Source organism: Pongo pygmaeus, chromosome 9, assembly GCF_028885625.2.
Source record: "Pongo pygmaeus isolate AG05252 chromosome 9, NHGRI_mPonPyg2-v2.0_pri, whole genome shotgun sequence".
NCBI classification, from domain to species: domain Eukaryota; kingdom Metazoa; phylum Chordata; class Mammalia; order Primates; family Hominidae; genus Pongo; species Pongo pygmaeus.
In genome coordinates this window covers 14,130,906-14,145,035 of record NC_072382.2, presented here as the reverse complement: position 1 = coordinate 14,145,035, position 14,130 = coordinate 14,130,906, and the positions used below count along the sequence as shown (strand labels likewise).

The 14,130-nt window shown below is 54.5% G+C and overlaps 1 protein-coding gene across 1 annotated transcript; it reads left to right on the top strand.

Annotated features, from left to right (window-relative positions):
• Nucleotides 1–257: 257 nt before the first annotated feature.
• Nucleotides 258–14,130, top strand: CD6 (CD6 molecule). Its single transcript, XM_054440980.1, has 12 exons — nt 258–453; nt 1,362–1,712; nt 2,339–2,650; nt 3,377–3,679; nt 4,872–4,937; nt 7,226–7,366; nt 7,718–7,813; nt 9,491–9,613; nt 11,234–11,305; nt 11,514–11,768; nt 12,044–12,148; nt 13,013–14,130. The coding sequence occupies exons 1-12, from the start codon at nt 258–260 to the stop codon at nt 13,075–13,077; spliced, it is 2,085 nt and encodes a 694-aa protein (XP_054296955.1). The 3' UTR covers nt 13,078–14,130.

Below are 14,130 nucleotides of genomic sequence, written 5' to 3'. Positions count from 1 at the left end.
GTCTCACGATATTTTCCTAAGAATCAGTGCTGAAAAATTGGGACTGGCACAGAAAGATTAAGTCACCCATTCATGGTCACGAAGCCACTTTGTGTGTCTGGCCCCAATGCCCATTGCCTTTCCTCCCTGTTCTACTCTGATTTCTGAAGATGTGTGTGCAATGACTAGGTAAAGCGGAGGATCCTGAAATGCCAGTGTTTGAGAACTTCCCCTACCTTGAAGGGAGGCAAATGCAAATGCACCCAAAGTTGAGGACCATGCCTTTTCCAAAGGCCTCATGTAGCCACCACAGGCTCCAGGAAGTGCCCCCTGCTCATCAGGGTGCCTCTGTGGTCTCCAGGCCTGAGCTCACTCACCCACCATGCTGCTGCTGGTTCATTTCAGGTCATCCATCTCCAGCCCCATCTGACCAGCTCAACACCAGCAGTGCAGAGAGTGAGCTCTGGGAGCCAGGTGAGCAAACATTCCCTCTGAGGGTCCATGATCAGCTTTCTGTAGGTGGTCCCCCAGGGTAATAATGAAGGGAAATGGACATTTAGGATACCAGGGAGGCTCCCTGACTTCAGACAACTGACCCATCACCTGAAGTTCCACTATCAATTCACTTTGAGATCGTAGAACTACCATTTTTGAGAGGACACTGATAAGTCACATACAGGTGGGCAGGTATGCCTGGAGCATGTTAAGGGGATTTGTTGAGAACAGGCTAGAGTTCTTGGTGGGGGAGGCAGGGTCCTTGATTTACTCAACAGACATTTATTAAGGACCTACTGTATGCAAAGCTGCATGCTAGCACTGGGGGTACAATCCTGGGCTAAAAGGGGCAGGTGGTTCCCAAAGAAGGGGCTCTGGGGAAGTGAGGACCACCATCAGCTGAAACAGCCCATCATCAACCCCATGGCCAGCCCCTTGGCAATCCTCCAAGGTTCCCTAGTCACTGTGACAGCCTCTAGGACAGTACCCTCAGAGGAGCAGAGGGGCCTTCAGGGGAAGCATGCGCCCACTGGACCAGGGCCCCTGAACTCACAACTCTGCCTTTCTTTCACAAACGGGTGCCCCTGGAGACAGGAGCAAGTGAGGAGGGTTTCTGGGGGGCTGGACCCCTGGTTGTCTGTCATCCATCTTAACCTCTAGAGTCACTGCCGAGCTCCACCTTTGGCTGACTCTAAGGAGAACCACAGGGTCAGGCCTCAAGGTGGGCTCAGGGATGAGCCAGCCCGGCTCCATTTTGCAGATTGGAAAGCTGAGACCCCTAGCCAGGCAGGGCGTTGTCAAAGTTCACGCACAGAGTCAGTGGCAGAGCCTGGGCAACCCTCTGCCCAGGCCCCACCGGTCTCAGCTCTCTGGTCTGACACTTCCAGGGGAGCGGCTTCCGGTCCGTCTGACGAACGGAAGCAGCAGCTGCAGCGGGACGGTGGAGGTCCGGCTCGAGGCGTCCTGGGAGCCCGCGTGCGGGGCGCTCTGGGACAGCCGCGCCGCAGAGGCCGTGTGCCGAGCACTGGGCTGCGGCGGGGCGGAGGCCGCCTCCCAGCTCGCCCCGCCGACTCCCAAGCTGCCGCCCCCGCCGGCAGCCGGGAACACCAGCGCAGCCGCTAATGCCAGTCTGGCCGGGGCGCCCGCCCTCCTGTGCAGCGGCGCCGAGTTGCAGCTCTGCGAGGTGGTGGAGCACGCGTGCCGCAGCGACGGGAGGCGGGCCCGTGTCACCTGTGCAGGTACGAGCGCACCCCCTACACGCGCCCCCCCGCCCCACTCCCCAGGCCTTCAGCCACTGCTCCTGGCTCCAGTCCCTGGACCCAAGCCTCGCCCTCCAGACCTCCACCTCCACCGCCTACCAGTGCAAACGCACCGGGTTCCCACACCGGAGGACGACCTCGAGTCATTTCCAGATCTGAGCGTTTCCTCGGATCTGGCCTCCAGACTCCAGCCCTACACTTGGTCCCTAGTCCCACCCCTGGGTTCCCAGAGGTAACCCGGTCTCTAACCCCACTTACTGGGCCCGCCGCATCCCTGTCCCCTCCCGCTCTGGGTCTCTATCTCCTCCCCTTTCGCCATCTATATAAACATGCCCAGGTTCACAGGGTCCCTTAGCGCTGTGGCTCCCAGGCTCCCAAACCTGCCCTCCAGGCCCCGCCCACCAGGTCTCTGGTCCCTCCCACCAGCCTGCGGCTCTACCTAACCCATCTGCAGTCCTGGGAGGATTCCCAGTCTTGCCTACCCGGCTACAGCCCTCTCACTGGGTCCACAACACGCTCACAACTCTCCGGCCAATCCAACCATCGCCCCAACCCTCCCTTCCTGGCCGGGTGCCCCAGCGTCCACAACCCCCTCCCACCCCTAGAGAACCGCGCGCTGCGCCTGGTGGACGGTGGCGGCGCCTGCGCCGGCCGCGTGGAGATGCTGGAGCATGGCGAGTGGGGATCGGTGTGCGATGACACTTGGGACCTAGAGGACGCCCACGTGGTGTGCAGGCAACTGGGCTGCGGCTGGGCAGTCCAGGCCCTGCCCGGCTTGCACTTCATGCCCGGCCGCGGGCCTATCCACCGGGACCAGGTGAACTGCTCCGGGGCCGAAGCTTACCTGTGGGACTGCCCGGGGCTGCCAGGACAGCACTACTGCGGCCACAAAGAGGACGCGGGCGTGGTGTGCTCAGGTCAGTGGGCGGAGTCGCTGAAGCCCGGTCACCACCAACACTCACCATAGGCCTACTGGGCGCCAAGCCTGGAGTTAGTGCCGGAGAGGTGGTCCCTGCCCTTGAGAGGTCACAGTTCAGGAGGGGAGATGAGACTGAGACAAACATAATTCAGGAGAGGAAGTGGTAAATGCCCCCAAGAAAGGCAGTCAGGTGGAGTCTAGAGGCAGCAGGCAATGTGGAGCTGTAGGCTAAGGCTGACCACCTCCTGGAAGAGGTGACATTAAAAGTGAGACTCTTCCCGAGTGGGAGTTGGTCACCTGCATTCGAGCAGCAAGGGGAGACTGAAGGCAGGGAGGCCTCTGAGGAGGCTGTTGGTCTGTCCAGGTGAGGCCAGAAGGTTCTGGACCAGACAGTGCCTCTCTTTGATATGCAGGAGATGGGGGAGGTGGGGGTGTTAAAATGTAGATTCTGACTTAGTAGGTCTGAGGCAGAGTTCCAGAGTCTGCGTTTCTAACAAGATCCCAGGCAATGACGATGCTGCTGCTTCACAGACCACACTTATCACAGCAGGGTTGGCCAGAGCAGATGGGGCAGGTGACAGGGGGACACAGACACAGGAGGGAGAAGACACAAGATCTGGAGACCAAATGGCTGCATTGGTGCCTGCACTGGTGGGTCTGGGCTGGCGGGAATTTCTGCCCAAATGATCCTGACCTGACTCAGTCCCCTGCCCCTTCCCTGCAGAGCACCAGTCCTGGCGCCTGACCGGGGGCGCTGACCGCTGCGAGGGGCAGGTGGAGGTACACTTTCGAGGGGTCTGGAACACAGTGTGTGACAGTGAGTGGTACTCATCGGAGGCCAAGGTGCTCTGCCAGTCCTTGGGCTGTGGAACCGCGGTCGAGCGGCCCAAGGGACTGCCCCACTCCTTGTCCGGCAGGATGTACTACTCATGCAACGGGGAGGAGCTCACTCTCTCCAACTGCTCCTGGAGGTTCAACAACTCCAACCTCTGCAGCCAGTCGCTGGCAGCCAGGGTCCTCTGCTCAGGTACCCCATCCTACTCCACCCCCCAGATTTGAGCCAGAATTCTACCTGAATCCATGTCCTAAAAACTTACAGTCCAAGGACCACAATAGGCACCAAATCGGCAATGGCACATATGGCATAAGAAGGAGCGTTGTCCTTACGGTGCCCAGGCAGACAGTGCTAATTCATCGAGGTATTTTCAGATGCTCCACTCAGCCCCAGAATGATGAATCATATATGAAGACATTATATACTAAGCAATGGTTCCTCTTGAGTGGGATTGACTCAAGAGTTGAAACCAATTTGCCATCCCAGGCCTGGTGATGATAGTAAAAATAATATTAGCAGGCCCTAGTAATAATATCAGTGACAGCTTCTGGAACCCTGATCATATGCTAGGCATTGTTGAGCACTAAGTAGCTCTTATTTCAGCTAAGCCTCATACCCACTCTATGAGTTGGGTTCTGCCATGTCTTACCAAATCTAAGATGGCATTGTTTATAAGTCACACCATTATTATTTCATGTACCATAAAGAAGAACAAACACTGCCAAAATAAACCACCAAACCTAATGACTGAGACCGTGATCCCAATTTCAGACGTGTTAAAGTTTGAAAAAATGTGTTAGATAGATCTGAAGAAACATGATATTTGCATTCTTACGGCGTTCAGACACCAGGTTACAAATTCCAGCTCTGCCATTTACGAGCAAGGAGGCTTCTGACAGTCCCTTAACCTCCATGTGTGGATGCTGATACTAGGCACTTCACAGGATAGCTGGGAAACCTGATAGTATCTGCTGAGGGACTTTTAAGCTCATTTCTTTGTGACCATACCTGCCCAACGGGAATGCTGATTATGATAACGAAGATAATGTCCACTCTTCATCTCCCTAGGCTGATTAAGAACAAACTGAAACTGAATGGAAAAGGGATTTGTGGTCTGTAGCAGCTTACACAGAAAGAAGGGATAATTCTATTAGCCCTTTATTCTAACCAAAGAGCCTTCCCAGCATTTAATCCATGAGTTCCTCCTTACTGTGGGGGGTGGGGGAGGGGAGGGAGGTAAGTTTCCTTAGCCACGTGCCCCTGATGGGAGCACAACCCTAGTTCTGAGTCACTTGTCTGTCCCGTTCAGTTTCTAACCCAAGGCCTGGCACGCAGTAGGTGCTCAGTAACATGCATTGAGTGACTGGGCGGTGCTTTCTGACAGCTTCCCGGAGTTTGCACAATCTGTCCACTCCCGAAGTCCCTCCAAGTGTTCAGACAGTCACTATAGGTAAGTGTTGCTGGGTACTACGCGGTTTCTCAGAAGCTTGGACATCTGGGTGTGTGTGTGTGTGTTCCTGTGCACACCTGTGTTGGGATGGAAGATGGTTTGGTCCTCATCCTCCACCTCCAGCCAATGGACTTGCCTCCCCGGGGCTCTGTGGGTGGCACTTTCTGCTCTTTCTATATCCCCTCCTTGCCAAGTCAGCCCATAGATCACTGAGTCCTGATACTTCCTGGACAGAAGTCCATTCCCCCACTTTCCTGTGAGCTCCTGGAGGGCAGAAGGAAAGAGCTGGAGAGAGCTGATACCACCTCAAGCAGGGGTCAGGGTCGGGGCTGCAGAGGGAGGGTGATCTTGGCCCAGCTGGGTAGCGGGAATGCTGGCACACAGCCCTGTGTTCGTAACAGGCCAGACACTGGGCCTAGTGCTTTATAGCCATTATTTCCCAACCCTTTAATCCTCTCGGTAGCCAAATGGGAGAGGTCTATTATCACCCTTACATCAAGAAAGGAGCTGAGGTTCCGAGGCTGAAGTCACAGCTAGTGATTGCTGGCCAGAACTGACAACAAAGGCTCTGAATTCCAGATCCATTCTTGGTCTGCCCACCAGCTGTGTGTAGCTTGGCTGGCGTCAGAGCAGACTCCCAGGACTCAACTCCCAGCTGTGCCTCTTGCTAGCTGTGCCCTGTTGGGCAACTCGTAACCTCTCTGAGCCTCAGATGCCTCAATTATAAAATGGGAGTGATAAGCATATAGTACTTTCTCCTAGCATTGCTGTGAGGCTCCAGTGAATTAATTTTTGTAAAGCACTTAGAACAGAGCCTCAAAGACAGTAAGAACTGTCCGAAAGTCTGCTGTTGCTATGAGTATTTAGTTCAGGCATTAAGCCCCTTTGCAGTCCTGGGATACCTACAGGGGCTGGCCCAGACTCCCTTGCTCTGCCTCCTAGCTCTCTGTCATCTTCTCTCAGACACCCAGAAGCAGTGAACAGGGGTTTGGGGAGAGGGCACAGACGCCCTAGCTGTAGATGACAGCAGAGAGAGGAAATGAAATGTACAACTGCACAGGCTGCGGGTCAAGCTCCTGCCAGGCCCCGCAGGCAACCTGCACACACTTTCTCTTCCTGAGGTTGGAGTGGGGATCCACGCCATCCTGGAAGGGCAAAGAGTGAAGCACAAAGAGAGATCCAGGGACCACACCCCGGCCCTTGGTCCGTCAGCCCCTCTGTCCATCAGCCCCTCCCTCAGCCCCAGCCGTCTGGACTCACATTCACGGGTCTCCCCATGGCCGCAACACCCAGCCTCACTCTCACATCTGCTTCCTGCTGCCAGATCCAGCTCCCATCCTGACCCAAACTTCCCCATTTGCAGACAGAGAGGGGAGAGGAGAAAATGAAGACAGGGAGAGGGTTCTCTCCCGGGGGAAGCAGATACTGCCCCCAGCAAAGAGGTCTGGATGATCTCATCTCCCTCCCCGTTGCTGTCACTACTAGTCATCTAGCCCTGCGGTCTGCTCACTCCAGGAACCCTCCTCACTGACCCCTGTATCCATTCTTGTGCTTTGCATTCTTTTAAGCAGAGGGGAGGCTGAGGGAGGGGGAAGGCAAGAAGTCACCCCAGAGTGGGGCTGCAGAGGTGGGAGACCCTGAATCCCAGACCCCACTCCCGTCCTCATGGAGGGGATGTCTGGTGGGAAGGAGGGGGGACTCAGGCACAGCTCTCCTGATGGTCTGTTCACTGCCAAAGGTGGCTCAGAGTCACTGTCTCTGGGAAGTCAGCGTTGGTCTTCCCTCACAGAGAATGAAGTGCCTTTTGTAGGGCCTCATGCCCCCAGTGTCACTGTTCAAACCTCCATCACAGCAGGTGCCTCGTCATACTGGATTGGGTTACTTATTGATCTCTCCGCTAGACAAAGCCCCTCAAGGCCTGTGATACTGTTGTCATATGTGTAGCCCCACGGTCTAGGGCCAGGCACACAGCGGGTACTCAATAGTTGACTATTGAACAAAGACTAAATACTGAAGAGCTAGCAGACAGATAGATCTCTGCAGCCTAGGGGCCAGAGTTCTATTTCAGGCAGTAATTCATTTAATCAATTGTTCATGCATTCAATATGCATTTATTGAGCGCCTAATACACACCACACACTTAAAAGCAATGGGAAAATTGGAAAAAGGAAGCAAGGAGGAAGATAACATAACAAGAGAAGCAGGTCAGCTTTACAGAGAATGGAAAGGCAAGAAGAAGGGTGAGTGCCCATTCCTCTTTCTTCCTGAATTGGAATTCTTGTTTCCAGAATCTTCTGTGACAGTGAAAATAGAGAACAAGGAATCTCGGGAGCTAATGCTCCTCATCCTCTCCATCGTTCTGGGAGTTCTCTTCCTTGGCTCCCTCCTCTTCATAGCCTTCATCTTCTTGAGGATTAAAGGAAAATACGGTAAGTGCAAGGTTCTGGGAGCCACAGCCATCCCAGGGGGATGTGAGCCTTGGCAGAACCCCAGCAGCAGTGGCGTGGTCCAGCAATGGCCACCCGGCCCTGGCCCTGGGGAGATCCCCATGGTGGAAAAGATTTTCCCAGCATGCCCAGCAGTCTTGGACGCACCAGCAGGGAGGACCAGACTGTGCATGTGTGTGCGCGCCTGTGTGTGTGTGTGTGTGCACGCGCGTGTGTGCCTGCAAGTGTTGGGGGAATGAGGAGGGTGGTGTGTCGATGAGAACAGAATAGAACCAGGTAGACTGGGAGAGGGCAAAAAAATGACTTGTAGAATTTCTGCCTCCCCTCCCTCAGCCCTCCCCGTAATGGTGAACCACCAGCACCTACCCACCACCATCCCAGCAGGGAGCAATAGCTATCAACCGGTCCCCATCACCATCCCCAAAGAAGGTAGGATGTCCTCCATCCTGGGTGTGGGAGGGCTGGGGAGGACAAGAAGGGTGCACTTTCTGGAAGGTCAGCACCGCTTAGGTCCAAGACGTACACACGGCTGGAGATGAGATCTGGGCCAGCCCACTCATGGCCCTGGGACCTTGAGCAGGCTCAAGTCGTCCCTGGACATTGAAGGGCAGATGACCTTCCAGTTCAGTCACGCTAGGACTACAGAGTTTTGATTTCTGGGCAAATACAGGCTAAGCGCATTTTAGATCTTGGTTCTCAGAGGAAAGCTCTGTTCTGCTTTGCTCTGCTAGTTGGCTAGTAGGCTTGTGATATCATCATCCTTGTCAATGTCTTGCCCAATTGGCCTTGTGAAGCCCCATCAAGATTCTCCTAGAATGTGGTTTTATTTCATAGTTCATATTTTCTAAACAACAAAAAAAATTGGGGCTGGGTACAGTGGCTCACGCCTGTAATCTCAGCACTTTGGGAGCCGGAGGTGGGCAGATCGCTTGAGGTCAGGAGTTGGAGACCAGCCTGGCCAACATGGTGAAACCCCATCTCTACAAAAAATGCAAAAATTAGCCGGGTGTGGTGGCATGCACCTGTAATCCCAGCTACTTGGGAAGCTGAAGCAGGAGAATCGCTTGAACCCAGGAGGCAGAGGTTGCAGTGAGCCGAGATCACACCACTGCACTCCAGCCTGGGCGACAGAGCAAGACTGTCTCAAAAAAAAAAAAAAGGGGGTCAGTCATTCATCCTTTATGATATATGGATTTATACCTCTTGCAGAGGAATTCGAGCTTAATCACCTTGCATTGTGAATATATTCAATCACCTTTATCGGAAAGAGTTCAATGACATAAAAACCCATACAAAACTCAGCCAAATATTATAAATATCCTTTGCACAGAGAATCCATGTATATGAGAAGAGAATGTGAATACAGCATCTAGCACAAGGCTTAGCACAGGGCAGTTGCTCACTGAATAGCACAGTCTAGAGGTTTAGAGCCAGACTGCCGGCTCTGGGCCAGGTAAGAACCTGTCTGTGCCTCAGTTCCCTCCAAGGCAAAATGGGGATAATAATGTACCCACTTCACAGAGTTATCATGAGGTAATACTTGTAAGAGTTAGAATAGTGCCTCACATATAGTAAGTACTGTGTTAAGCATTTGCTAAATAAATGTTTAGTTCTCCATATTGGAAATTAACGAAGGCAGCCTAGAAACTTCAGACTGGGTGGCTTGTACAAGATGGGCTACCCAGGCCGGGGGCACTGGTGGATGCCTGTAGTCCCGGCACTTTGGGAGGCCGAGGGGGATGGATCGCTTGAGCCCAGGAGTTTGAGACTAGCCTGGGCAACATGGTGAAAACCTGTCTCTACAAAAAATTCAAAAATTAGCTGGGCGTGATGGTGCATGCCTGTGGTCCCAGCTACTTGGGAGGCTGAGGTGGGAGGATCACCTGAGCCCAGGAGGTCAATGCTGCAGTGAGCTGTGATGGCACCACTGTACTCCAGCCTGGACAACAGAGTGAGACCCTGTCCCAGAAAAGAAAGAAAAAAAAAGGGCTACTTGGTGCTCCCCTGCCACTCTGCCTCTCACCTCTGCCGTTCATACTCTACCATCTCTCCCTACGCCTTTCCGCCCACCACTTTGCAATGCCCTTGACTCTGTTCTCTCCCCAGTTTTCATGCTGCCCACCCAGGTCCAGGCCCCGCCCCCTGAGGACTCAGACTCTGGCTCCGACTCAGATTATGAGCACTATGACTTCAGCGCCCAGCCTCCTGTGGCCCTGACCACCTTCTACAGTGAGTGCCTGGCTGGGCTCCCAAGGGCCCACCTGCCTGAATCTGGGAGGGGGCCCCGAGGGGACCGTCAGTAGTCCCGCCTAGTAACCCCTGCATGATGTGGATAGAATCCCCCTGGTTACCCACTGGATTGACTGTAAATGGTCCTACATTGACATTTGCACAGTGCTTTGTGACCCTGGGGTCATCTCGATGTCTCAGGACATCTCCACTCTGACCTCTGTCTCTGGCCATATAGGGTCTTAAGACCAGGCCTTTGACATTCATCTAAAGATGGCTTCTCTGTGTGAGAGCTTGGGGAGTGCGGATGAGAGACACAGTTGGCGGGGGTTCTTGCATGCCATATCCCTTGGTGTCCCATCCCGCCCTGTCTGACCCCATCAGCTCCACCCACTTCCTTACCTCCATGCTCATGCCAGCTTGTGCCTCATAGCCAGCTCTTTTCTTTGCCTTCTGGGGATAGGAAGAGGAAAGATAATGCTAAAAGCAGTTCCCGGGCAATGCTGGGAGGTTGGAATAGACCAGAGCGTCCCACACCTTATTGTGGAATCACTTGGGAGCTTGTCAAAAATTCCTGAGCCCCTCCCCACACCTAATGTTATCAGTCAGGATGAGAGTTTGGCTGTGTGTGACAGAAAGCTCCAAATGACAGTGTCCTGAGAGGCTGGCAGGGGCCCAGGCCCCTTCTTTCTTGCTACTGTGCAGTCCCTAAGATGTTGCCTTCACCTACATGATCCAGAATGGCTCATCTCCATGTCCACGTTCCAGGCAAGGGCAAGGGAATGATGGGATGCTGGAGATGGCCACAGATTCCCGCTCACAACCCAGCACCCAGAACGAAAACCCACTAGCTGCAAGAGAGGCAGGGAAATGAAGGCTCTGTCCTGGGCAGCTGTGTCCAGATAAAAGCCAGAATGGATATTGGGGAACAGACAGCTGTCCCTACCCAGCCTGCTAACCCAGGGCTTCTGGGGGTGGGACACGGATGATTCCACTTCTTCTGGCCTGTGGACCAGTGTTTGGGAGCCACAGGGATGAAGTCTCTGTTGAACCTGAGATTCTGAGCCCAGGCATATAAGATGCAAGACTAAGAGTCCACAGTGCTATAACATTGAAATTAAAAGTCAGTGGTACCAGGTTCAAAAGAGCTGACTCAGAGATCCCAGACACTCATATCCTCGAGACTATAAATCTGATTCTGAAACGTGAAGGTGCCACAGAGCCTGTGATGCAGTGATTCCAGACCATCTGGGTTTCACTCTAGGAAGGCTTCTTGAAGGAGCAAACATCTGTCCTTCTCCTGCCCAGAGCTGCCAGGTCACAAGGACAGAACCAGACTCTTGATACCTCTCTAAGTAGCAGGAGGGACAGCTGGGGCTGGTGGCTGGGGGGTTGTAGGGCACTAGAGTTTCTGACCCCAGGCTAGATTGAGGCAAAGGGTCTGCTGGATTGGGATATGAACCTGGAATTTGATGGGAAATGCTAAGCCCTCTCTGCCTCTGGAGTTGTCCTCCCACCCTGTTCAGCCTCCCCAGGCCCCAGGAAATCCAGCCCCTTCTCCAGGCTCCTAAATGATGAGGTTGAGCCTTCACCCCTCCCCACCACCGCCTCTGCTTGCAGATTCCCAGCGGCATCGGGTCACAGATGAGGAGGTCCAGCAAAGCAGGTTCCAGATGCCACCCTTGGAGGAAGGTGAGTCAGGATGGGGAGGGGTGTGAATGGCAGTCCCACCTCCAGAGAGTAGCTCAGCTCACCTTGAGACCTTCCAGAAGGAACCTCCCTCAATGAGTCTTTCCAGACTTTCCCAAATCCTATAGGCAGTGAGTGCTTTCTGAAGTCTGACTTAAAGCTCTCTTGCTGCACTGCTTCTTTCGTCACCATTCTCCCTTTCATGCCTTAGGACTTGAAGAGTTGCATGCCTCCCACATTCCAGCTGCCAACCCTGGACACTGCATTACAGACCCGCCATCCCTGGGCCCTCAGTATCACCCGAGGAGCAACAGTGAGTCGAGCACCTCTTCGGGGGAGGATTACTGCAATAGTCCCAAAAGCAAGCCGCCTCCGTGGAACCCTCAGGTGTTTTCTTCAGAGAGGAGTTCCTTCCTGGAGCAGCCCCCAAACTTGGAGCTGGCCGGCACCCAGCCAGCCTTTGCAGGTAAGCTGTGCCTCTCCCGAACCCCCATCCCATAGCCAGCCTGGCTGGAGGAGGCATAAAGCTGGGAGCCCTCAGCCAGGCTGAGGTCAGGATTCTATCCAGTTCCGCAGCCATTCGCTGTGTGCCCTTGGACACATCTCCCATCTCTGGGCCTTCACTTTGTCATTTGTTAAGCTAGGGACTTGGCTCTCGTGAGTCACGTGGGCCCCCCAGCTCTGGCAACTTGAGAAGTGGCTGTGTGCTGGCAGAGGGTGACTGGTTCTGGGGGTTTCCAGCAGGGCCCTCGGCTGATGACAGCTCCAGCACCTCATCCGGGGAGTGGTACCAGAACTTCCAGCCACCACCCCAGCCCCCTTCGGAGGAGCAGTTTGGCTGTCCAGGTGCCAATATCTGGGGAAGGGATTTGGGAGGGGGACAGAGAGGGACTGGGGAGTAAATGAGTGGGGAACTATTGGATGCATTAGCTCAAGGGGAAAAGGAGAAAGGAAAGGTAAAAGAAGAGAGGGAAAGTAACTTTTTCAAAAACAAAGCAAGGCCAGGCATGGTAGCTCAAGCCTGTAATCCCAGCACAAGGCAGGAGGATTGCTTGAGGCTAGGAATTTAAGACTAGCCCTGGGAACATAGCAAGACCAGTCTCTACAAAACTAAAAACTAAATATTAGCCGAGCGTAGTAGCATGTGCCTAAAGTCCCAGCTCCTCAGGAGGCTGAGGTGGGAGGATCGTGTGAGCCCAGGAGATCCAGGCTGCAGTGAGCTATGATCGTATTACTGTGGATCATGCCCCTGCAGGGTCAGAGTGAGACCCTCTTTCTACAAGAAAACAAACACAAGCACAACAAGAATATGAAGAGGTGGGGAAAATGGATGTGGACGGGATGGAGAAATAGTCAAACAGGTTGCTTTGATAAGAAGTGAGCTCCCTGTTAGTGGAGGCATTCAAGCAGAAGCAGCTGGTTGGCCCCTTGGGGGAGACTGTGGTAGCAGAGGGGCTCCCAGCATTCAATCGTCCACCGTGTCATGCAGTGTGCCATTGTGGAGACCATAGCCCTGAACCAGACAGACGAGGCTATTCCCTCAGTGCTGATGTTCTAGCCAGGGACATGGCCGGAAGCAAGATGATCAGATGGCTTCATGCAGCATCCCACGGGGATAGTGACATGGAGCCAGACCCACTCACCTCCTTCCCGTGGGGCAGCAGGGGCAATGACTGGGTCTCCCACTAATCTGGGCCTCTCTGCCCACAGGGTCCCCCAGCCCTCAGCCTGACTCCACCGACAACGATGACTACGATGACATCGGCGCAGCCTAGGCCGGGGCCAGCCAAGGCTCCTGGCTCCGACCCTCTGGCCTCCTGCTCTACCTACTCCCTTTCCCCTTCCCCACCCTCCCAGCTCACCTCCCCATGGAGCTGAGAGGCCTCCCTTGGAGAGATGGAAGGAAACGTTACACCTTGTACCCCTCAGTCTCCATCCATCAAGCCAAACCTGCTGCCACAGCCCTCCCCCGGCCCCAGATAGCAGCCCCAGGGAGGATGCTGCCTCCAAGAGGTGTGAGCCCTCTGTCTTGGGGATGAACAAGCAGAGTCTGGGCTACCTCTCGGCAGCTGGTGGAGGGGAGTTGGGGAGCTGGACTGGATGACTCTGGAGGCTCCTTCCAAACCTCAAGTGTCCGGCGCTTTGATTCCCTGAGTTTCTGACACTTGAGGGCCCAGAGGTCCTGAGAGGGGCAGAACTGGGCCCCCATGCCAGTGCTGCTGCAGGAGGACCCACGTGCTAGGGGCTGCTGGGCTGTTGTCACTGATCGGTGGGCGCTGGGGGGATGGGGTAGCACACCAGCTGTCCCAGGCTTTGCTCCGGGTGGTAACTGCACTTGGGCAGGGAATATAGCCTTCCTGGGCACAACTAGCTGATAATGACAGGTTGACTGTGTACCCCCAACCAAGGAACTGGGGCCCAAGGCCAGTACTGCCCCAGAGACACTTCAAGTCCGCCAGGGGCACAGACCAGTTGTGCAGTGACTGTCCCTGGACAATGGGTCTTTATTCTGAGCTTCCTATGGTTTACAAAGAGGGCCCCAGCCCAGCCCCACCACAGACCCCAGAGATAGGGGCCCAGTCTCCATGGGGGCAGGAGCATAGAGATATTTTCCAGGAAGGGGCTCAGAAGCTGCACTAGGCCCCGAGTCCCCATTTGTCTCCTTGAATTGATGAGGGTGCTCCCGGGAGGGATGCGTGAATATGCAGTGTTGCACCCAAGGCTGCAAACGTCTCCATGCAGCCCCCAGAGAGAGGCCCACGGGCTCAGACCAGGCTTTGTTGTCCTGCTCTGAGTATCCTGAGATTAAACTGAATTGCTGAATGAAA

Coding starts and splice junctions, on each gene's coding strand:
- CD6 (XM_054440980.1), top strand. CDS start 258: ATGCCTTTTCCAAAGGCCTCATGTAGCCACCACAGGCTCCAGGAAGTG. Junction 1,713..2,338: donor GGCCCGTGTCACCTGTGCAG/GTACGAGCGCAC, acceptor TCCCACCCCTAG/AGAACCGCGCGCTGCGCCTG. Junction 11,306..11,513: donor GATGCCACCCTTGGAGGAAG/GTGAGTCAGGAT, acceptor TTCATGCCTTAG/GACTTGAAGAGTTGCATGCC.